Source organism: Pangasianodon hypophthalmus, chromosome 17 (genome assembly GCF_027358585.1).
Source record: "Pangasianodon hypophthalmus isolate fPanHyp1 chromosome 17, fPanHyp1.pri, whole genome shotgun sequence".
Lineage (NCBI taxonomy): Eukaryota > Metazoa > Chordata > Actinopteri > Siluriformes > Pangasiidae > Pangasianodon > Pangasianodon hypophthalmus.
The window spans coordinates 18,676,665-18,702,706 of record NC_069726.1 but is presented as its reverse complement, the minus strand read 5'-3'; the positions used below and the strand labels follow the sequence as shown (position 1 = coordinate 18,702,706).

Genomic DNA, 26,042 nt, shown 5'->3' with positions numbered 1-26,042 from the left:
CGTTTCTGAACACTTCATCCATTTTCTATAAACAGCAAAATAACTTGGAGGAATTACTTTTGCAATGATATACAACTGACCATGTCCTTTTATTTTAAGTATTTGCAAATTTCTTCAATACAGGTAATTTCTCCTTCCTGTATAATGCTATAAAAAAGTTACAGGAACAGCACAAACATACAAAATAGTTTAACAAACCTTTTTAAATACATTTTAATCTACCCTGGTACTATACCCCACCATAGCAAAATTGTTTCAGTCAATTGTATACAATCTTATTTACACATGACCATTTGACCAAAGTGCTTGGAGAATCCTGATTACTCTTTAAGTTAGGGATATTTACAGCATTTTACAAGTGTTCCGACAGCACTCCTCTTATAGAACTTACATTTTTCCCCAGGATGGACACAAGAAGCATTATAAGAATGTGCTTCTAGAGGTAAATGTTCCTCAGGGTTTTTTAAAAAAAAAAAAAAAAAACAACCACTTACATTTTCAGATTTCATCTAAACATTCATTCACACAAAATGCTCAAAAGCACTAGCCATGTCTAGATTCTTGGTCTCTGTCCAATTTCTCTTCTCAAGAATGCGAGCTGTCAAGTTGGTCAATCATTTTGCATGGACCAAGATTGTGGCAGGATCAGTAAAAGGCCACATCCTCAGTTACATAATGCTTTGGGCATGTTTATTGTGAGAAGGAAGCAAGTCATCATCATATTTCACACAAAAAGACACACACCACCCCTAAGAAACAATGGAGAAATGCACTTCAGAAGGCATCTAACTGTCAGCCTGCTGGAACAGCAATGTTTGGCGAGTGTCCCAAGTGCACAGTTCATAAATAGGAGCAGTGTAGAGGCCTGGTTATGGCATGTCATCTTCTGTGTTTACTATAGAAATCTGCAAAGGAACAGACATTTACAAACCAATTAAATGTGATCCATAAGAATGATCATGTCACAATAGCTGTGTTAATAATATGACCAATAACAAACACTTTGACTTTGATTAGTTTGTACCTTGAGATTCCATAAGGACATTTTAAGGGAATTAACTGGATGATTCAGCCAGGATAATCTGTGTACTGTGTACAAATTATGACAGACACATCATAGCCTGGACTTATAGTAGAAAAGGACTACTATTACTATGGGTATTTGGTGAAATACATAAGGTAATTCTCAGGAATTGTTACTTTTCAGGCTTGTGAAAACTAGAGACATTGCTGATCAAATTAATCCAGCTCGAATAAGGTTAAGCACAAGAATATTCATCACATCCATATATATCCAAATGCAGTAATCCTAGTCTTTACAACAGTTATGTTTTCCGTGAGTTTAAATCTGAAAGATGCCAGGAGGCCAAGCCAGCAAAATTGGAAGTGCTCTCTGGGTGGGAGAGATGGCATTACTTTCTCCACCATCAACCAGCATGACACTATGTATGCAGAAGAGGGAAGATAACACTCTCCTCCTAGTGTGTAACACTACCGTGTGACACAACATGAGCATCAGTTTGAAAACATGAGGTGACTATGTGTCTCGGGGGAAACACATGATAGTTTTCACCCTCCCTGGTTGATAGCTTTTGGGCAAAGATAGCTAGTGGGTGGGAATAGGCAAATGACCTAAATGGGCTAAAATCCCCCTCACACCCAAAAAATTTCTCTGAGCTAGTACTATTCCTGCTGTATAACGAGTTGAGAAAATTTTAAACATGACTTTGACATGGTATATCCTAAACTACATGCTCAACTAGAAAGCCAATCAGGTAACCAGTTCATAACCCTGTAACATGACACTAGATGTAATTGTAAAATATAACATGGTCATGACAGTATTAAGTCATGCAAAAAGGATAAAGATTAACTTTATTAACTTTAATTTTATTCAGCACAAAAATTTAAAATCACTCACAGCAGGATATGTGTGACCAACTGAGGCAGTGTGTCTGCTGATGTCGATGTTGAGGTCTTCTTCTGTAGTCTTCAGATACACCGGATTATCAAAATTCATGCTCTTTTTATTCTTCATCTGCCAATTTCGCCACATTACGTAACCCCCAACTGCAGTCATGGCCAGCAACACTACAGGCCAGAGAGACAGTCACAGTTTGGAACACTGAAATTTTACACAAAGAAATGCTACATGTTTCTAATAGTGAGCGAAGAGTAAGATGACTTACACACTGGCAAAGCTGCCCAGGCTGCAGCTGATCCTTTGGCTGATTTCACCTCATGTATGGAGGTGCTGAGATTTCTTTCTATATGGATTGATGAAAAATGAGTTATAAACTGCTCAGTGGGGCACTGAAGAACACATTAAACGTGCTAGTTCTTTCAAATTAGCGACAGAACTAGATTGCTAGGGAAAATGAAGTAAACAAAAATTCAACCTAAAATGAAACCTAAATGGTGATTAAATGCACAGAGATGAGATTATAAAAAGATGACTGAACCCATGCATATAATGAAAATGATAAGAGCGCACAAGCTTTCGACAGCCAGCCAACACCCCTTTCAGCAAACCAGGAATTTCACACCTGCCCCTTAGTTAATCTGAGCACAGGTATTTGCTGAGGCCGAAGAGCCCAATGCAACACAGGATCTACTCTCCACAAACTTGTGTTAGTAGTCTTCAGAGCGAGCACTCAGCTAAACAGCAGAGCTTACCAGTGGGCTCTGACTGCGCTGCGACCTTGGGTTTTGGAGTGTCTTTTGGAGTGTCTTTGAATGAGGGGGAAAAAAGGAGTTTCAGTAGCACAAAAACAAACATTCTCTTATGTTATTTCTTACACCAATATGTACTGTAGATAAATCAACCAATCTGACAGACAACTACTGGGCTATGGGCTGCAAAGAAGTTGGCCAAAGTTGGTGAGTGTTTACAGTCAGAGTTAAACACTGTATATGAAACTAGGTCATAGTGCTGTGCTAGATATCCAACAGGTCTATTTTTTGCAAAGTGACCACTGCTGCAACTCACCCCTTATTAATCATGAGTTTAACAGATGGTTGTTATGACAGGGGGTATTGCATCACTTAAATTAACCTTATTGACCCACAATGTCATTCAAAAACCAGTAAACACATGGGTTTAGGTTCCAGCTTGACTGACTGATGTTCCCACCATGTGCTATAGGACTACATTAAAAGCTATGAAGCCAGTTTGGCTGCATGGTTTTCATGCACATGCAGTCTAAAGACTTGCAGTGGGAGACTGCATTACCTGGAGGATGTGTGGGTTGTGTGGGCTGCCCTTCATCTTGTGGAACAGCTGTAGATGCCACTGTTACAAAAGAGCACAGTGATATAAAGCCTTGGCAAAAGCCACCTATACTACTTATTTAGGAATCAAAAGGCAAAAAGATGAATAATCGGCGATAGGGCTTTACAAAGCAAGCAGGGGGCTGAAATGAACAGATGTACCCACTAGCTAACTCTCCAGTATCACAGTTACCAACCAGGTGAGTGAAGCCTAACATTTGCTTCCTCTGAGACATGTGAAGCCAACCTCTGCATATTTTCCAAAGGCTGCTCATGCTGCATTGCAGGGCAGTGTAAGCGTTTTCTACCCTCTTCCACATCCATGTGCTCCACAGAAACCCATGATTGGTTAGTGTCGCTGTGATTGACAGGGACAGCACTCTGACCAACCCTCCCACCCAGAGAGTACAGCCAGTTTTGCTCTCTTAACTCCCATGTACCATGCTGTACCATGTTTATGATTCAAACTCATGATCTCCTGATGATAGGGCAAATAATTTTGGTGAAATTAGTGGGGAAAATGTATTTAAATTAACACTGAATTGGCTGATCAGTGGCTTATATGGTGAATGGCTGGGAAATAAAATCATAGGAAATGGCAACACAAAGTGTACACAGAAAGAAATATATATAGATTTGCTGCTGAAATCCATCCAAACCAACACTATAACCACTGCACATCTCTAATGAAGCTTGGTTTGAGATGCACTAGAACTGTAGAAAAGCATTCATATTTTTAATGACCCTAATATTTTTGTTTAAACCCATCTCCTAAAATGAAGTTTTACAAAGTACCAAAGCTCATCTTTAAAACCATATTTAGATACAGACATTTTCTTGACCTAGTTCTGTTTGTAGGAAAGCCTAGAAAACCATGTCTCTAAGCACTTGCTGCGATTTTGACTGCTCTTAGGTGACCTTTAGCTCAAGCCATTAAGACATTACAGTGGCTGTTTGGCAGAAAGCTATCACACTGGAATCCAGGTATAGTTTCCTATATGTTTACCCTCCTTTAATCTTCTCACAAATGTTGTATATACAATGTACAAAAGTAAAACATCCTCACCATCTGGAAGTCATTACTCTGGGTAAACCACAAACTCAAATTCTCAAATCAAGTACAAATCTGAGGCAGTTTCAAATGTGCCCATGGAATACAAGTTCTTCACTAGAGGAGAAAACTACTGTTGTTTTCATTTGGTTGATCTAGCTGTAGCTCTGAAGGGAAGGCCCATGAAAGTTTGGCCCATTCAGACACAATGGAGTTCGAGTTCTTTATCTTCATCTACTGAAAGCAACCATGTCGTAGAGAACAGTTTACTGCTCTTGCATTCTTCATGGAGGCAATTAGAGGGCTCTCCTGCTACCATCAATGTGTTGCATAGTAAAGCCTCTTATTTTGTTTAGGTTTAAGAGCCATATAAGTATTCATGTAGTGATGGTTGTCCTTAAAACCCCTTTCCTTAGTTCCTATGGATTCCCCTTTAGTGTTGTGCTGTTAGATTTCAATGCCAAGTCCCATCTGTATATTACTCAACATGGCATATTCTCTGTGAAAAGAGTATTCAAAGGAGGACAGCCCCTGCCTAGCTTCAAGAGGAGAGAAAGAGAGGCACAGAGGGGGTGAGGTGGTGGACACAGAGCCTGAAGGGAGCCGTCAAGCTACACAAGCACGACATTTCAAACTGACACACACAAGAAGCAGCAATAAATGCAACAGCAAAGGAAACTGCTGCAGAATGGAGGCTCAAGACAACAAGGGGGTAGAAGAATAGAGAAAAGTAAAGCTTTAGCACATCACTTCATTAACCCTCACAGCACCAGATACTTGCCTGATCTGCATTGCAAGCCGTCTGAGGCCAGCTCCTGACCTTCGGGACACACACACGTATACTTGGGGGAGTGTTTGTTGATTTGAGGTGCTGGTAGGCACATGTAGGAACAGCCTCCATTTTCTACTTTCTCGTTGCACCAGTTGGTGCCTACAGAGAAACAAAACAAAACCCTCAGCTTGATCAAAGGTTTCTTCTGCCCCATTACAACCATCTCAGACTGATTTCACACCATGTTACACAAGGTCGCAGCTCAACCCGGCCTGCCATCCCATAGCTAATACACTCACCGGACAGCTGTACGAGTTCGTGGTAGACAATAATGTCCTGTGGTTCATTCAGGTTGCTGGCCAGCATAATCACATCTGATCCTGTAAACTTGTTTGCCCCATAAATAGCCTCACTCTCACCATCTGTCCAGAAAACGCGATCCTGTCAAAATAAGTAAGGTGAGGGTGTTGAAAGGTACCTGCCAACTGAAATCTCTCATAATCAAAAGACTGAGGTGTTGCTTTATTTCTGAATACGGTGTCATAAAAGTTAGTATGTAAAATTAAATAAAAATAAGATTAGTATGTATTTTTTACCTGGAACCATTAACAACAATTTAAGGTACACAATTGGACCTTATGGATCACTACCGTAAAAGATAATTAAAAGGTACAGCTGATGATCTTTTAACTAGGTGTGGTTCATTTGCAGGTATCTGAACCAGGGTTAAACCCTACTGTAATTTTTTTTTTTTTTTACAACTCTGGCGTTTGTTTTGATCAGTTACTGCAGCCTAAGCTATAACATCTTGGACAACATACAGCTTAAGGAGGAATGCTTTTTTTTTTTTTTTTTTTAAACCACACAACCATGGCTTGGGGTCCATACAGAATTTCTCAGACCATTTGCTCTAGTAAACCACAGTATTATTTGGATATGTAGCCAGATTTAGAATGGAGAAAAAAAAAAAAAAAACATGCTACATAGAGCAAACCTGATGAATGAACAGACATTATCAGATCCAAAATCCCCAGACACTGTAGCCTAGTCTAGTGACTATATGTCTATAATTAGTCTTAAAATATACACAAGACATGTTAAACCCAAGCAAAACCAATTCAGGGTGCAGGGAACTATTTTAAAATGCTGCAAAAAAAGCTGTTCATTTATAAGACACTAAGGCAACATATAGAGGCAACATGGCACAAGGAGAGGATTGAGATACTCTCATACCTCAAACACTGTGAGGGCAAAGGGGTGAGCCAGGTAGTCTTGGGACTGCAGGACTTTTTTCCGGTTATCTCCATTTAGATCCACACTACACAGTGTGTGCAGCTTGGAATCCACCCAGTAAAGTCTGCTTTTGATCAGATCTGTAGAGGCAGGACTAGTCAACATTATTTCCACAACAGGCAGCTATCACATCCTGCTAATCATAGCTCAAACTTCATTTAATCAGTACTTACCAAGGGTAATACCATTGGGCCACTGAATGTCAGTTTCAACCAGGACCTGTCTGTCTACCCCATTCATTCCAGACTTCTCAATCTTGGCTGGCTCACCCCAGTCTGACCAGTAAAGGAACCTACAGCGACCAAAAACAAAATCACTATGTTCACCACTTTTTCAAGCAATAATCAAACAATGAAGAATAAATTCAACCTAAAAAAGCTACTACTCAGTAGGTATATAATAAGGCCTGAGTTGCAATTTCCCCACCTAGTATACTAGATGAACAACAGTTTGAATATCCTATATATAAAAACTGTCATCAGGGTTGCCAAGGATGTGGTTTATTTGCCAAATTGTGCTAATTCTGTAACAAGATTGCAGGTGGGGGCAAAAACACAATTCCATGGGTGGTGTTTTTTGGGGCTTGCTCTGTCTGTAGCTGCCAAGATTTCATTTTAAAGCAAATAAGCACAATTAATTATACTCAATTTCCACATACATAAGCTATTGCAAACAAAGGGCAGTCACTTTAAGTGCAGACACTTTATTCTTTTTTTAAGCTATATTACAAAGACTTTGAAAGGGAAAGAGAGGTTATGGAGTGGATAATAAATGATAATGTGATGATAAAAAGGTATATTGCAGATACTGCAAATCAGAAATGTGTGTGCACCATCCAAAGCAAAGAGGGGGGGGGGGGGGGGGGGGGGGGGAAACAAACAAACAAAAAAAAAAAAACAATGGAGCAGGCATGATTTTTCTATATTAGCCACAAAGGGGATCAACAGAAAGTATACAATTTGTTTTCACAGTATAAAATTACCCAGAGAGAGGATCCACTGCAATGGAAGCTGGCTCCTTTAAGTCCCTGTCAAACAACACTTTCTGCTTCGTGCCATTGAAATTGGCCACGGCTATTGTCTTACTGCCCAGGTCTGACCAGTAGATGTTCTTGTAGATCCAGTCCACTGCTATCCCCACAGGCATTTGGACATCAATCACTTTGGTGTGGCTGCTTGCATCTTTACGTTTGTCCAGTGATGTACTGTGAAAACCAATAAAATAAAATAAATTAGTTATGATATAAGTGAGCTTCATTTAACTATGCCAAGGTATTTCAGCAATTACTATCCACCCGCCCACTGTAGGGTGGTGCAGGTACCTGAAGATGGCTTTCTGTCCCAGGTCAGCCCAGAAAATCTTCTGGTGTTTGAAGTCTGCGTCCAGGGCCACAGTGTTGCGCAGCTGCTCCACTATCTGTGTGTACTCGCGCCTTTCCAGTCCCAGCTTCCGGATGTCTCTCCGATTTGTGAAGATCAGACAAGGCTCTCTGCCTGCAATGCAGGAGATGGAGCTAAAGGTGTGGCCTGATGGTACCAGCAATCATGTGGATTATGAATGTTCAAATCCAACCAAGGCTGGACAAAAGAATCAGCACTGCTAATAAACTGGCTCCAGGCAAAAACAACCTTCAGTGTGTCATACCAAGGAAACTCCCACACTGAATTCCAAGAAGCCTTGGGGCTCAGTTGATCAATGATTTATCTCCAGCACTCGGCACAATCTCACCTACCTACTGCTTTACACACTCCTGTGCTGGAGTTCATCTGATAACCCTCATGACACTCGCATTTGTAGCCTCCTTTCAGGTTGATGCAAATCTGACTACAGATCCCAGGATTCAGACACTCGTTTATATCTGCACGGGAAGAACAGAATGCTGAAGCATTTACAAGAAAAGCAGCTACTGAACACTATAGTAACTGCATGAATGGCATTTGAGAAAGAGGATTTCTCCAAACTGAAAGACAAACCTGTTTTCAATCATTAATCTGAACAATGAATGTGTATATTTGTACACACCCCCACAGGTTTTATGATCAATGAGCTGCAACCCAGGTATACAGTCACATTCGTAGCCAACCACCAAGTCGCGGCACAGGTGTGAGCATCCACCATTGTTGATGAGGCACTCATTCAGATCTGAAATGAAAAGCCAGGCCAGAGAAAAGAAACACACAATGTTCAGTATTCCACAGTGTGGGAAATAGCAGAAGCAGACAGACAAGTCCTTGGGATGCTCAATAAAATGAGTCACACAAAAAGTCAATATTTGCTTGCAATTAAAAATTCTGTTCTTTTGTAACTACAATGCCAAAATGACAAATGCAGAATTAGATAAATGTGGATCAACCAAAGCTGCAAAAGGAAGACTTTAGACAAAGAGAAAAGGGGGTTCTTCTAGTAAGAATACAATAGACTATATACTATATCCCACATTTATACATATTATTCAGAGTAACACTATTGATTTGTAGTAACTTCTTTCCAAAGGGAAAAATGCACAAAAACCATGCCTAAATTCCCCACAAAGCCTACCACAACTGCCAGACTCCCTCACTGTAGGGGTCCAAGCAACAAGGCCTGTACATTTTTCTTAATGTATACCACACATGCACACATTGCCCACCTGTTGAGAATACAGTAACCTGATGACATCACATTTTCCCACATGTATATAGACCAGTGCTTATTGTTTCACACCAATGAACTCTAAAATGTGCATTCGTCTTTGTACTCGGGGGTTTTATAATCTGCGGCCCTACTATATTTTTCACCTTTCTATATAGTTGTGGATGGACTGCTCTTCCTGAAAGTTTAATCATGTCCAGTTGACACTCTTAATCACCTGAAGAACAGTTGCTTTTCAGTTGTTCCTTACATATAGCACTAATTCACGAGCATTACGGTTACTGAATATGCACCGTCAACCACAAGTTTTCAACCCTATTTACAGTCTTTACTATAGGTCTAAATGCAGATGTCATTTTAGTCATTGTTTCTGTTGAAACATGAATGAGTTGAGCAGTCACGTCAGCACCACCACCATAAAAACAACAATTAAGGGAATATCTTTTGGAAGAACAGTGTTCATCCTGCCAGTACAGTTCCAGAGACTTGTAGAATCTAAGCCAATGTGCTTTTGCCAGCTCATGGTGGCCCAACATCTTTAATTTGTCACAGTCTGTTTATTTATTCTTTACATACAGTCTATGAAGATTGCACTACATATTTATACAGCGTCTCTATAATCAACTCTCTATTTTTTGCATTTCACTTATTTCTGCGAAGCAAAACTGTTCCAGAATCTCTGCATGATTTTCACTTACTGCATTCTTTTATTGGTTCATCACTCCAGTCAGTGCAGTCACGGACCTTGTTACAGACTTTGCTCATCTCAATACACTCGCCACTCCGACACTTGTACTTGTCTGGGCCACTACACTGAGTCACTATACCAGTGAGGGAATGGAGGAAAAAGTTAGTGTGAAAACCATATTATATACACAAAAGATACTAAAGCCATAGGCAATAATAAATCATGCACACTGTTTCTACATACAAGGCCAATAATGCAGTGTGTCAAAGACTCAAACCTGAAACCCTAAGGTAATATAATCAATTACAACATTCCTACAGTTCTGCAGTAACCAGGAGGAACTGTATATTGACTCTGGCCTTGACCCAATTTCTCACTAAAACACATTTTGTGCACATTTGACCTAATTTGATGCAACAGTGTGTCTATAAAAAGATTTCATGTAGAACATCTAGAGATTCAAAACGACTCTTGTTTCAGTGGCCTCACAGTTTTTGCAGTTGTCTTCATCCGTGCCATCAGCACAGTCTCGGAAACCATTGCACTGCCGGCTGCCATGGATACAGCTGCCATCGTCACACTTAAATTGGTCCGGGCGACAGGAGCGCGGAGCTGCAGGGGGAATGGAAAAACAGAGCTGCGAGTCACCTTACAGGCTAAACCATGCAGGAGAGCTGACCTCTAACAGCACGCCCCACACACACACAGCCTCCTTATCAGCTTGGCATTCCTCCAGTTCTGGCACTTGGCCAAAGGCAGTAGCTGATTTTTAACCTTGCCTTTTAGTAGGAGTAAGCTCACACCCATGGAATCCCAGCCAACAGCTGTGCAGCTTGATAACTGGATAACATTACAATTGTATCACTGTCACCTAGTATAAGTCATGGATTGCTTCACAGTGCTAGCTCTTGATAAATACTAAATACAGAAAAATACATCTATTAAAAATTGCCATCCTAAACCTAAGCCACTTACGGCAGTTTCTCTCATCGCTGCCATCTTTGCAGTCGGCGTCCCCATCGCAGCGCCACTTTTGGTGAATACACTCTCCTGAGCCACACTGCGTCTCGCTAGCTGAGCATTTTGCCGGAGGCGTGGGGTTCCTCCCACAATGCAGAGGCGACTCATCCGATTGGTCCTGACAGTCTACGTCTTTGTCACACACCCAACCAATAGGAATGCACGTTGCACTGCCGCACTGGAACTGGTTAGTGCCGCAGGAGGAGGGAGCGCAGTCCAGTTCATCAGTACCATCACCACAGTCATCCTCACCATTACACACAAAGTTCTGGGAGACACAGCGACCACTGGCACAGGTGAATTCCAGAGGAGAGCAGGTGATGTTACCTAAAGGAAAAATGTATCTAAACATGTCAGATTCAACAAATGATTACATTTCCTCTCTTTACAGTATCGGTTCCCAGTTCTGACCCTGGAATACTGCACAGTGTTTTCCGTACTCCCAACATACCTGATTCTCATCAGCTAATTACCAGGCCTTCCTGAGTTGAAGTGGGTGTGACGGAGTAGGAAAACACTGAAACGTGCAGGATAGGGGATTCTCCAGGACCAGGGTTGGAAACTTATGCTTTACAGGAACTCATTAGGTCTTTCTTGCATTGCAACAGCTACATAAACAATCCAGGAACACTTCTTAAATACTGAAACAGTTTCCTAAGCCGTAGCTGACTCACCCTTTGCCACATGCAATAAATGGCTACACTTGCATCATATGATACCTGGGACTACGTACTCTAAGCAGGTTCCTCTGCAACTATTACAGACAGTTCATTTGTCACAAAATTACGCTAAGGCAGGTGCTGACTCACCGCAACTTGCCTCATCTTCTCCGTTGTCACAGTCTCTCTCGCCGTCGCATTTCCAAGAGACAGGAATGCACAAAGTGGAGCCTGTGCCACAGCTAAACTCATTCATACGGCAAGTTCTGGTATCTGAATAAAAGAGCAGCAAGTTAGGACAAGACTTTTTTTTTTTTTTTTTTTTTTTAAAACATGCTATTTTAAAAAGGTTATTCTGCACTTAATCCTGGGAGAATTATTTAGTAACATTTGCACTCTTATACAAATATTGGACTTCCTTGAAATGTTCCTAGGAACCAGTAGAACTCGATGAATTGGTTTGCCTTGAAAAGGGCTAAAACTTTGAAAAAGTCATTCTAATCTATTCTTTGTCATGCAAAGGTTAAAAAACTTGCACTTAATATCAGCTTAAACAGGCTCAACCTGAAGCAAATCTGTTCTGTAGCATGTGTAGAAACTACATGAAAACAATTATTTAAGTAACATGAATCAGACTTTATCCTCTGGCAACAATAGGTTCCAATATTACAATAATAATATTGTAATATTTTGAGTCCAAAAATTAATAACAGTGAAGGAAAGTTTCTTATTAAGCTAGTTCCCAACACTTAACAATCGAATGTGGTCTTGTATATACTCATAACCTCAACCTCATGTTTGTCAAAGGTCACCTTTTCAGTGCTAGATCCCCGTCACAACAAACAAGAATTAATCTTTAAAAAAACCTACGTAAGCAATCCCAGTGCTCAGGACACTCCTTCCAAAGGCATGATCTCCAACACGTACACCGATAGCCACATGCACAGGCACACACTGTATCATTCCATGTTTTACTGACTTTAAACAGCTGGTCAAACAAGAAGTGTTATGGATGTCTGCCACATGGATCAGCATGTCCAACACATAAAAATATCTTGCTGGATTGTGCAACACTCCAAAACATCAAATACAATGGATAAAATACAATGGATCAGTACGCATCACAAATACGAAATAAGAGGATGGATCTAATGTGTGACTGAAAGCATGTCAATATACATAAAGTTTCTGTTCATTATTCCCAGAAGTTGAATTTACAGGGGATGGTGGGTTCAAACAATAGGTGACCATAACAATATTATATACAACATATTAGTTAACTTGTTAGCCTGTCAATTAAAGCATTAGCCTAATTAATGTGGCCACATAATTAAAAATGGAGACAATCCTCCAATAATATAAACACCTTTTTTTTTTTGTTCATAGAATGTCCACACATCTTGCCATTTCAAAACGGTTAAAACTTTCATACTACACCAAACAATCGTGTTTTAAAAAAAATGCTTGGTGCAGGCATGCTTTGTCCTGTAAGGAATATACAGACAAGGAAAATAATCAAAGACAAGGTGGTATGATACAGCCTGCTGAATAAAGAGTAACCAAGTTTGTTAAATAGCGATTTATATTTTATTAGATAGAAATTTTAATATATATTTTTTTATAATTAGACTTTAGATTAGATTATGTGCCAACCATAAAGATCCCTGACAGTTCTTTGTCACTACAGAAACAATAATGTATAAGAACAAAACATTAGTATAAACCTCTGATTGGCCTTACAGTTGAAATTACAGTCAGAGCTGCCGTTATAGAAAATTAATCAACACATTCTGACTACTCTGATCAGATTCAACAGCATGGTCTCATATGAATGCCTAATACATGCAATGCAACTGTGTGTAAATTGGATTATTAAAATAATATCATTAATCCAGAAAGGATGGAAAAAGTTGGATGATTATCATTTTACGAATGAGGATAGCATCTCTCCCTCAACCTGAGCTCATACCCCAACAGACGGACATGAGATAGCTGACCTTCGGCGAGTTCTTCTTGCTATGCCTGATTAAAACAGCTGCTCGTATTTCTCAGTGAGGATTGATTAAGTGCTTTGTAGCCAGATCTAAAGGACAACACAGTGTAGTTACAGAGAGAAGTGGGATGTAACCTGACCAGACACGCTGTCCGATCGGCTGCCATTACCATAAATGACACAGCTGCTGAATTCAGGTGAAGGGACATCTGCAGAGTGACGCATTTGGAAGCGTGAAAGGAGATGGAGCTATGCAAAGACGCACAGACTTTCAAGAATAATTTCTGGTCACATTTTTTCCTGATTCATTCTCTCTGAACCCCACCCACACACTGATGAAAGCCTAGCAGTTGAACAACTCCTTCTTTTGGAATTTGCGCTATGGTTTGCAGGACACAGACTGTAATGCACTCAGGTTTGGTGGCCTTGACAGCATCTCTATCAATCTCTTTACCATCTGCTCAAAACCACTTCTGTGAACATGACGGAGTCAGAGGCAACAATGGAAACAATGTAAAACCTATTTGACTCACTACACACGTCTGTGCTCTCGTCCGAGCCGTCTTCACAGTCAGGTTCTCCATCGCAGTGCCATCTCTTGGGGATGCACTGGCCGTTGCGGCAGACAAAGTCCTGTGCTGCACACGTCTTCCTCACTGCAACAGAGACAGGATTAAAATAAAAGTCTCAAGGGCTTACATTTCAGCCTGGTTAAAAAGTAAAGTACATGAGGAAAATGAAAAACAACAAGCTCAGCAAAGATTTTACATCAGGTGCGAAAGCCAGAATGTCCCAGAATATGTCCTCTGTGCTTATTTACTGCATTCACTTACACATTTTCTTACACAAAACACTGATAAATGGAAAACAAATTTGTGTTTTCTTTTGCACACAATCCATGCCATAAGGATGAAGTTATGGATAAATCACATTTTTATTACAGGTGCAGTTTGAAATGTGTATAGATGTTTCTAGACATCTGATAATCATAATTTCAAAGAAATCTTAGAAATACTACACTATGCAACATTGCCATGTAATGTATCTGACCAGTTTCTTCCAGCCTCTGCTTATCCTTTTCATCTATTCATTTTTCTGGCCCAGAAAAATTTGCTTCACAGCCAGCCATGACTGAACTGCTCAGATCTGCTGCATCATACATGTAGTTTCACAACCAAGAGGGAGGGACTGATTGTGGGAAAAAGGAAGGCAATGAAATTGCAATGAGGACAAGTAAATGTATACTTACTTTCATGTCAACAGTCATGCCCTACAAGTTCACAAGGAACCCTGTCTCCCCACTGGCACTAAGCCCAGCCCTATTATCAGTCACTTCATGTCCACTCAGTGTACAAGTGTGCACTCCCAGTGAAATAGGCTCCTGTGGCTAGAATGGCCAGAAGTGCCTGGAGGGCTCCTGACATACAACAAATTAGCATGCTCACCACAGGACTAGAAATTTACACTCACTGGGTTAGACTGTGTAGGAGAGTGCACTTGGGGACCATCGTGCAGAAATGGAATGGAACCTTGACGACTTCAGTGTAAGTGTTATCCTAATAAATTACAGCCATTCTACTCATATCTGTGCCAAACCCTCCCTCAGACACTACGTTTTCCCACCCCCAAAGTCTATGACCCAGTTACCATAGATACAAGGAGAGCTGGATCATCCAGAAAGGGACCTTATGGCTCCCATTGTGTAATCGTGCAGATCTGCAAGACTGGTTACTGTCAATAATTTAAGGAACTGTGGCACTGCGCTTTTTCTCAGCCTTGCTTAAGCTGAGCCTCACGCGTCATAACCCAAGCCCCTGGGAAATTGCATCAGTGCTGTAAACTAGTGTGAGACTCAATAAACTGCATAGTTCCAAGTCCACATCCCGCAGTTTCACCCAGGCAGATTACAGACAGGTTCACTGTACTATAAGGCAAGTAGGGGTGTTGTCCTAGAGCACTAGAATGAACGTGCATTCATACACACACACAAACAATGACTCACCACACGTGTTCTCATCGCTGCCATCAGTGCAGTCCACGTCACCGTCACACTGCCACACTGATGGGATGCAGCGGCCGTTCCCACATTGGAATTGCGATGGCTCACATTCTATTCGTGATCCTGAGATGGCGAGAATAAAAAGACAAGTGAAAGTGACACCCTGTTACTCTGCTAATTACCAAGAAAGGCAAAACTGCTGTATTAGTGATACAACCGAATATGAATGCATTTTTCAAAATACACAGATACAAATAGGAGGTGCACTATTCATGTGTTTTTTCTTTCAGCTTTCCAGAAAGGTCCACATGGCATTGAGACTAGAGGTGTGCATCACATTGCTCAAACAGATGGGTTTTACTTCCATGCAGGCAAGCGGTCAGATACGAAGCTCATGGTTAAAAAAAAAGACCACATTTATTAACATTATTTATTTATTTAACTTATTTATTAGTTAGAAATATTGCAAACAGATACAAAAAATCTGTAAGAAAACAGTCAAAAACAGTCTCTTGAAAATCTCTATTTAAAATAAATAAATTAATAAAATAAATTTTGGTTTAAGTTATGCCCACTTTAGGTTTAAATACAAACATAGACAAAGATACAATTATCTGGAGCACTAATTAGATACAGTCATTGTGTTACTCCCCTGTGCTCTACACAACACTAGAAACTATGATTCAACGTTTCTAAAAATTGCATTTGCATTACGCTTCAGTATCACATAGGTATTATCTGACAAGCATCTTAAACAGTGTTTACCAGGCTCTACCAATCAGCCACATTAAACCTAAAGGTGAAGTGATCCTATGATTTAAACAAGGAGTGCCCTGCTCATCCATGCTTTATCCCAGACCAAACAACTGGATTAAGTGGGTGAAGATTAGACACATACTTTAACTGCTATACAAAAGTGAAAATGCCTGCGTGCTTAGCAGCATCTAACATGTGTTTATAAAGCTCTGAGCTGCTTATTAAAGTCTCGCTATGATTACAGGGAGCCAGTAGTGTGCTTCTATGTAGGAAGGAAGAACCCACAACTAGGGTGTCTGAGCCACTCCATGATCAGACAGAAGTCCATCCCTGATTCACAGGCAAATCTGTGATTCATTCACTAATTCATCCACAGATCACTACACCTCCACGCTGAATCTCATTCAAACAATGGAAAAAAGCAGCTTTCAGGAACCATGTCGCCCTGCAAGGTTATGTGTCTGGAACTTAGGGAAGCATATGTTCAAGATTCTGTCTAATGGAGAGCAATCCTGAGGGGCCACAACACTGCAGAGTTTAGAATTCTGGCTCATTTCACACCCCAGATTCAACTAATCAGCTAATTACGAACACTTTCATGAGGCGCATCCAAGGAGGTAGAAAAGGGAAAACAGTAATCTCTCCAGGCATGTAGCTGTTCAAGAGAGGAGTTCGGTCTAATGGTGGACTATGCTAAATAAGGTGAATACTAGAGCAACAGAGCCACACAAACAGCTGACAGGCAAAGATATGTTAAAGTAGTGCACTGGCAACAGCAGCTGTCCACAGCTGGCCAGCCTGCATTCACTGACCCCACATCCGCTCATTGGAAACAATGCTGCACTCATAATGTGTGACATTTTGTTTGGACGAATCAGGCTACACAAAAGCCCCAGATCAGTCTGGATCACAGAACAGGCAGCTGGCACTGCCAGTCAGAATGAAACCTCAACTGAACCCCAGTAAGAGGAAACAGATGGATACAGTTAACATATTGAGATTTCAGGGTTTTGTTTACACACATGGTGTACAGAGCAAGGAGGGAAATCACTAATTTTCACTTTGCAGGGTGAAAAATCCTGGAATACTTTATTTAGTTAAAGAATATTTTATTTAGTGCTAATTTAAAGGATATGTATGCATCATGCTCTACTGAAAATTAGACGTGAATGAAAGGTTTCTCTCTTGGAGAATTGGGACTCCAGAGATAGCAACTTAGTTACTTTATATGACATTAACAAAAATAGCAGATCACCACAAAGACCAATTCTTTCCTCTCCTTAATTCATTCATTCATGCTCAATAACCACTTTATGCTGGTCAGGGTCATGGTGGAGCCGGAGCCTATCCTGGGAACAGCACACCCAGGTTGAGATGCCAGGTCATCGCAGGGCACTCACACACTCATTGAGACATGGGGCAATTTAGAGTCACCAATCCACCTACCACCTACCAGTGGGAGGAAATTGGGAAATCTGAGGGAAACACAGGGAGAACATGCAAAACTCCACAGACAGTAACCTGAGCTTAGGATCAAATTGGGAATCCTAGAGCTGTGCGGCCCTCCTCTCCTAAATGACAAGTAAAAATATCAAGTGGAGTAACTGGATTTACTCAAAGTGCTTAATAATTACCTGAAGGCTAGAAATTGTCATGTGAAAGGCAAAAACACTAAAGTATATCTCACTGGAAATGCACAGTAGGGGAACAAAGTCTGCATCCCAAGCTTTTCTCTACTGCCTATACAAATGCATGAAGTAGGGTATGAAATATAAGCTACCCACTGTATGTATGTGTATATATATATATATATATATATATATATATATATAATGTGTACTTATATATAAAACCCACTATAGAGGGCACGATATGTTTAGCCACAGTCATATGCTGCACTATGGATATAGGGTTCCTGCATCCTACAATATCTGATTAACTGGTAGCTTTAGAGCACCAGAATGGGCATACATTACCTGCAAATTGGGTCAGACGCACTGCAACCAACTTACAGAATTCATTTTCCTTGGATTTATTAAACTTTAACCATCTTAATAAGAGTTTACAAATGCAAATAAATACAGTTGTGTCCCATTCTTGTCTTTTATTATGTCTTATACCTTCTATTTTGATTATATTACGGACTATTTTGAGTTCAGAATCTGTATGATTAAAACAAGCAAGATGCTAACTTTCATTGAAACTGTCACACCCCCTCACACCCCTCACACCAGTACAGGTGTCAGATCAGACCATACCAAGCCAAGACATGGTGTGCCTTTAGAAGGCCACGACCCTGTGGAAGCTACATAGCACAACCTTGGAGTCAAAAACAGATATGATGTGCTCACTTCCACCCAAGGCCCAAGATATAACTTAACAGAAAGGGCAAAGTAATAAGTATAATGGCTGACTACTACAGTCTTAGGAGGAAAAACAAGACTTAACTCTCAGAAGAACTCCTGAATAACCCTTCCTCCATATTTAATCAAGTACATTGAATCATCCATTTTCAACTATCACAACTGTTCAGGTTAGCTGAGTAATTAAAGCTCTTGTCATCCTCAAACATTTAGTCACACCATAGTCATGGAACATTTATTGTAGGACAAAAGTGACACTTTAGACATAGATACTGGAAATTTTCACAACAGGTCAACATGTTTGACTCCAGTCACTAGTGCAAAACCACAAACTACTGAAATGGATGTTAAAGTAGCATAATGACAATGTGATGACCCCTCTTATCAGATGGCTAGCAGTGCTAACTAACTGCTTTTTTTCAGTTGTAGCTCACTAAAGCTACAATGCTACCTTGTGGGGGGAAAAATAGGTACTTCCATGAGTACTGCCATGATCCTATGAGATAAACTTGATATTTAACAGTTTTAGAAACACATAAAAATTTGAACTTGGTAGCAATGTTTGGTCAGTCGACAATACCAAGTAGCATCACAATATTGCTAACATCTGTGTCAAGGGTGTCAAACTACAGTCCTAAATATCCACAACCATACAGCGATTGTGTTTCCCTCCTATAGCACCAAAATGAGCCTATAAAGGCCTTGGAAAACAGCTGACTAGCTGAACAGGTGTGCTAAATGAGGCAGAATGCTAAATTCAGCAGTGTGATGCACCTTTAGCTACCTCCTGAAGTCGGACACCTCTGATCGAAGTGAAAACACATCTTTCTCTGGATGAACAGAGCAAACAACTGTTCATCCACTTAAAGTAAACCAAGCAAAACTCACTAATGGGACCATGGCTAAGGGGACAGGTGGAACATTAGAAATGCCAACAAAGCAACACAAGCATTAAAGATTTTTTTGGGGGGAGTGGGGTCCAACTGTCATCGTTTTTCCAGGTCAAATCACATCACATGTAGTCAACTATCCATGACAATTTTGTGTTCGTTTAGTGTTAGTTTAGCACTGACGATACAAGTACCCAACGGGGCGGCATAACTACCAGTCATGCAAGACCATTACTAAATCTAAATTGCCAAAGCAATACCCTTAGTTCATGAACCATTTTAGAAAAGAGAATAAGAGAATAAGTATGCAAGTTATTTCCAATTTTAAAGCATAAATCGGAGTTAAAAATGGCTATAATTAGGAAAAAAAAAGTGTATTACACTGTACAGTTCCTTATCACTGGGGTGGTACCCTTATCTTTTGTACCTTTAATACATATCTTGCACCTGCAATTGCAGATAGAGTGTACCTTTAAAAAGTTTTAAGGTACATAACTAGACTGTAATTAGATTTTTAGAGGAAAGTTTTAAAGGTACACTACTAGTTCACAGGTCACAAGTCTATTCAAAAAGATTCAATTTTGGTTCAGACAGATGTGGTAATTCCAGTAGTTTACTTGATGTTAATTAATATCATGGCCTTATACATACAGTATATATACACCATCAGGCATGGGGGGTTAATTAAAATGTAGGCAAAGGAAAGTTAACACACCTTTAATTAAAGACTGCAAGAGTATGCATCATCTTTCTGTTGCATAAAATAGATTAAAATTTTCATTTTGCATAGGTTTCTTCATGTTATATACAAAACAAGGAATATCTCAGGTCTATAAGTCATAACTAAATAAAACAGATGATTTAATAATGGTAAGACGTCCACTCTATTGTTCTTTAATATGAAATCAGTTCACTGCAATAATTCCAAAAAGTAAAGAACATGCTCTGTAAGAAATAGTGATATATCTTCTGTTTTGAGGCTGTTAAAAACCTCATTAAAAAGTGTCAATAAGTAAATGGTATCTTGCAAAGGACTCATTACACCATGTGACTTTTTAATATTAAGGCAATTCATGGTGTCATTTTTAAGAAACATGGATGCAAACTTTAGGTTAAAAAAACAAGCCTTAACATTATTGTGAAATTGACTATTCTTGGAGAAAAAACAACAGGTAAATTGAGCTGTCTTGTGAACCAAAAATACTGAACTCTGTCCTAACTGGAGTCAGAGCAGTTAATGAAAGAATGGAAAGATTGCATATCTAAGATTGAAAAGGAGCAATTAATGTAGTACACATTCAGCATTCAGCATTGTGGACCTCACTAAAATGTGGATCCTGGTTCCCGGCCTATGAGTCTGAAATCTTAAGTGCAAAACTAAAGAAGCATCATTTGTATATCAAACATGATTATTGTTTGAGGAAATTTGAGGCAAAGGGTGAAATCTGTGTAAAATGTATTTTTACTCTATTGTTTTTTTTTTTTTAAATGTCCTGGTCCATGGGGCTCAAAGACTCAAAGTGAAGTCACCTGTTTTAATGGTAAGTATGCAAAGTGCGGGTAATGTGCGCACACACGGCCCTCGTCTACACTGTTGCACACACACTCTATTCCCAAAGCACGCGACCGGCTCGGGCCCATGTCCAAGAACCAATCTAGAAATGAGCTCCTCCAATAAATAAATTAAGGAGAAGCGTGTCATTACACCGTAGGAGTGGAAATGAAATTAGCAGGTGAAATCCGAGGGGTAAAGTCCTTCAGGGTGCATGATGATAAAACGTGCAAAGCGGCACGTTGCTACCAAACACTTGAAGGAGGCCCAAGCGTCCAATGAGGCAGTCAATTACACAATGAAGGATCGGTTACAACCAGTGTTGAGGCTGCGTTCCAAATAAACAATGTTGCATCATGCTAAATTACGTTATGAATGAATCAAGGTGATTTCATCTTGAACGCGCCGAACTCGCGTGCTTCTTTCTGCAGCTTCATTGCATACAATCGTTTATTTCTTCTTTTTTTTTTTTCCCCTCTTGCTATTAATACTCACCGTCGGTCAACCCGACCAGCTGGAGACACAGTGGAAGGAGAAGAAACCCCAGAACGCACAGGACCATTTCGCGGTTGCGTGTCTCGCGCGCACTCTCTCTTTCTCTCTCTGGACCTTGGTCTTGTGCGCGGATACCGCAGCGCGAGCGCTCAGCCGGTGCGCGAGAACAAAACAGAAGCTGAGCAGGAGCCGCGTGCGCTTTTATCTCAACCACGGCGTTCAGTGGCGCCGTGCTCGCGAGCGGCTCGTGCGAGCGCGACTCATAATGTCCTCCTTATTTCCCCGACAGCGCGAGCGAACCTCCAGCGAATAAACCGCGCCGGTGTGGCTGAGCGGAGCACAGGGCGTGTGGAGGTTTTTTTTTTTTTTTTTTCGCTCTCCTTCAGCGTGTCATTTTCACGCAGTTAACCCTTTCTCTACCACAACCGACATCATGAATAGCCTATAATGTGTGTGCATCTGTATTAAATTAAAAGCTTATTAATAAAGACAGCTCACAAATTCTTTGTTTTTGTAAAGAAAAAAAAAAAAAAAAAAAAAAAAGGCAGTTTCTTTTTATGCAGCATTATGATGCATCATATCAGCTATGAACTAGGTAAACAGTTGCACACAGCATCTCAAGTGCCAAACGGGTCTTGTGGCTCCACCTACCAGTGAGAGCTTTAACTCAGTACTGGCCTGATTAATGAGCTACAATCCAATATAACTGAAATAGCTGCATTAAAGCTGAATATAGGACAAGATGATTAAATGTGAATTTAATCCAATCCAAATGTGATTATACTGTACATCCTTTTGTCCATGTCTAGGACTGACTCTCAGTTTTCCAACCCTGGTCCTGGACTACTCCCTGTCCTGCACATTTGAGTGTTTTCCCTGCTCCAACACACTCATTGCAGCTTGTTCATTTGCTGATTAGTTGAATCAGATGTGTTGGCAGCAGGGAAAACACTAATGTTCCGGGACAGGGGGTACATCAGGACCACCAGGGTTGGGAACCTGTCCTAGAAGTGATGGACCATAGTCATAGGAAGTCTTGATGAAGTGAAGTATTAGTGCTGTTCTCACTATATTCACATCAGAAACATTCAAGTTTGTTTGACAGTGAAATAGAAAGTTACTGGTATGATAGGAACCATCATGACCTTTAGTTTAAGGCTGTCTTAGTTAGCACTAATATCAATAATGTTGCCCCTTAGATCAGATTATTTTAAAGAAGCGTACATCGCTTTGCTATATTAAACAATTTTACCTCTCCTTTTCTTCAAATTCTCAGTACTTCCCAGTGATGGTGTAGCTATCAGTAGCCCCACAAGTTCCAGTTCTTGTCCAGGAGGTCTCATGATCCCTCTTCGTTAACCGGAGACTGACTATGATTAATATATTTCCATGACCTGCAGTTTACTGATTAATACCGATTCCTGTAATAACTAATGCATTGGTGTCTTACACTAGCCATTAACTTGTATTCCATATAAGCTCTTAACATGGACTGGATAAATAACTAATTGAGTGAACAAATCATATTGAACAGTCATATTGAAATGCATGTTTTATTCATTCATTCATTCATTCATTCATCCACTTTATCCTGGTCAGAGCCTGTCCCAGTAACACTGGGTGCAAACTGGGAGAATTTCCCCCGGATGGGACGCCAGTGCATCACAGGGCACCATGTATGCACACATTCACGCATTCATTCACACCTAGGGGCTATTTAGAGTCACCAGTCCACCTATCTGCATGTTTTTGGGAGGTGGGAGGAAACCAGAGAACCCAGAAGATACTCAAGGAGACACAGGGAAAACATGCAAAACTCTGCACAGGCACAGCTCAAGATCAAAGCAGGGAGGCAGAAAATGCTACCAGCTGTTCTCCATATCAGAAGCCTGGTTTGATTGCATTGATTACTTTATATCATTTAACACCTTTCATTCACAATCTCTAACTTTTATGGACAGATAATAAATGTCTGACTGTTTTGGAGGCTCTTTGGAGGCTTAACCAACATCCATTCATCTATTCATCCATCCATTCACCCACTGTCACATTTATCCATCCATCCGTCCAACCATCCATCCATTTACCCATTGTCACATTTATCCATCCATTCATTCATCCATCCATCCATCCACCCATCCATCCATCCATCCATCCATCCATCCATTTACCCATTGTCACATCTAACCATCCATACATCCATACATCCATACATCCACCCATCCATCCATCCATCCATCCATCTAACCACCCATCCATCCATCCATCCATCCATCCACCCATCCATCCATCTAACCATCCATCCATCCATCCATCAGTTAATCTATTCATCCATCCATTTACCCATTGTCACATTTATCCATCCATTCATCCATCCACCCACCCATCTATCTATCCATCCATCCATCCATCCATCCATCCACCCATCCATCCATCAATTAATCTATTCATCCATCCATTTACCCATTGTCACATTTATCCATCCATTCATCCATCCACCCACCCATCTATCCATCCATCCATCCATCTTCAGTAAGTGTTACATCCTGGATCCAGAACCAATCGAGGGAATACTGGTCATGAGGTGGAAATGCACTCTGGATTGGACACCAGTCACACATACAGACACTCAGTATGCTGTTAATTAATTCACAAGGCTGATGTCTCTCTAATCACAGATTCCCATCTCTAATACTTCTATATTTGTCTTCTTAGATTTGATTAAGGCTGTGAGCTTGGTGCTAATATCCTGTGCACCTGTGTAATATCATGATAGCATTAGGTGCTAATCAGATAGACTATGATGAAAAACTAGTTGGTAAGGAGTTATACAATCTCTACCTGATTTTGTCACTTAACAAGATGTCAAATCTATGAATATTTATAAACCTTCATTATACCGATATATTTAATAGCCATACTGTACTAAACATACTCTATAGCTTATAGAGGGTGTGACAGAGCACTCCAGTTGTGTGAAAGACAACATAACAAACAAGTTGTTGTTTGTTATGTTGTCTTTTAAAAAGAAAGCTTCTCACATTTGTAAAACAGCTCCAGGGTCCCTGGTTTGATCCAGAGCTTGGGTTACTGTCTGCGTGGAGTTCTACATGTTCTCGCCATGACCATGTGGGTTTCCTTTGTATTCTCCAGTTCCCCTCTTCACCCAAATCACGCCAGGAGGTGATAATGACAGAGGATGTATTCCCGCCTCCCACCCAGTGTTCCCAGGATAGGCTCTTTATCTTCTGTCACCCTAACCAGGTTAGAGTGATTACTGAAAATAACTCTTCTGTTGAAGGTGGCGGGGTCAGTTAGGAAGAAGGGAAGGTCTGACATTTTCATTGCAATTGCAGTTCACCTTGTAGACAGCAGAGGGCTCTAGAACTGCGTAGATACTGTATACAGTACATGGAACACCAGGGGCTTCAGATTAAGCTTCAGACATATGTTGTTTTACAATTCAAGATAAGATGACAAGACTTATAGATCATTCCAAACAATTTAGTTCCTCAAATGCACCTCACAACATGATTAATATAGCCAGATTAAAGATAACTGCTCTGGCACGTTGATCACATAGGGCAGACAGCAAGACTTGAAACCATGTCCTGCAAGGCAACAGTTGGATAATGAGTATAGAATAGGTCCTGGAGAGGCTGTTAAATGTGTTTTTCCATGTGCACAATGTGACATGCTCACTAGTTAGTGTAAAATAGCAAGGAAATACCAAATAACAGTCACAAACTTGTAAGCCAGACAATTTACAATGGTCTCATGTTAGTCTCAACTTGAGACCTAATGTACAATTTGCTGTGACATGCAGTAGTGCATAATAATAAACTAAATAGTAATATAATTTACAGATTCAAATTTCTTAGCCAGTCCTGGGTACTCACTATTCTATACAATTTCACTTTTTCCATACTCTCATCTAAATTGTTCGCAATAGTCGAGAACCTCTAGATCAGACATTTATTTATTTACCAATATTTTTTAATAGCAAGAAACTTACCTGTGAGCGAAAAAAAAAAAAAATTCTCATATTTCTCTGGCTCTCTGGCCTTTGTATTCATGATTTGCAGAATTTTAACCCCTGACCTAGCACTGCTCCACTAAACACCTTCTGTTCATTGTATTCATGATTTTAATTCCTTCTCATGATTTTGGTCCAGTGTAACTTCCAAATGCACTGAACATTTTCAAAGAGGTTATAATATCAGTGGATTACCATTCAAATCAAAACAACACTGAGGAATCTTTGTTACTGCTGATTTTCATTATAAGAAGAATGTGTCCTGGCACAACCCATGCGAACTATATATCTGTAATGTGTTCTGCTTTTTTTCACCCAGCATGTGACTATTCTTTAAAAAAAAACACAATTTGGGTTCAGCAGTCAGCAAAACTTAAGCCACTGAGGTTAGAGAAAAGTCAAAGTGAAGATATCACATGAGCACATAATTGAGCAGTCATTTGTTTGCCTTTGCTGATAGAGTGTGTACTGAGATTAGTGAACTGATACTATCGGAAAAGCACTGACATTGGATTTCATTTGAATGTAAAAATAATATATGTTATCAAGAAAAACAGATATTCGAACATTTGAA

The 26,042-nt window shown here is 40.2% G+C and overlaps 1 protein-coding gene across 1 annotated transcript; it reads right to left on the bottom strand.

The window, feature by feature from the left end:
• Positions 1–65: 65 nt before the first annotated feature.
• Positions 66–21,806, bottom strand: vldlr (very low density lipoprotein receptor). Its single transcript, XM_026942619.3, has 20 exons — positions 21,433–21,806; positions 15,380–15,499; positions 13,911–14,033; positions 11,535–11,657; positions 10,681–11,052; positions 10,195–10,317; positions 9,716–9,838; positions 8,409–8,528; positions 8,119–8,244; positions 7,708–7,879; positions 7,369–7,590; positions 6,560–6,678; positions 6,327–6,466; positions 5,393–5,534; positions 5,103–5,252; positions 3,233–3,292; positions 2,677–2,730; positions 2,190–2,267; positions 1,922–2,091; positions 66–905 (listed from the first exon to the last, which is right to left on the bottom strand). Exons 1-20 carry the CDS (start codon positions 21,497–21,499, stop codon positions 870–872), a joined length of 2,640 nt encoding a protein of 879 aa, XP_026798420.1. The 5' UTR covers positions 21,500–21,806; the 3' UTR covers positions 66–869.
• Between the last annotated feature and the right edge of the window lie 4,236 nt (positions 21,807–26,042).

Excerpts from the sequence above, each read along its gene's own strand:
- vldlr (XM_026942619.3), bottom strand. The coding sequence starts at position 21,499 with ATGGTCCTGTGCGTTCTGGGGTTTCTTCTCCTTCCACTGTGTCTCCAG. Across the intron at positions 15,500-21,432 it reads GCTGGTCGGGTTGACCGACG|GATCACGAATAGAATGTGAG; the intron begins GTGAGTATTAAT and ends TCGCCATCTCAG. Across the intron at positions 2,092-2,189 it reads CTGGGCAGCTTTGCCAGTGT|TGTTGCTGGCCATGACTGCA; the intron begins GTAAGTCATCTT and ends TCTGGCCTGTAG.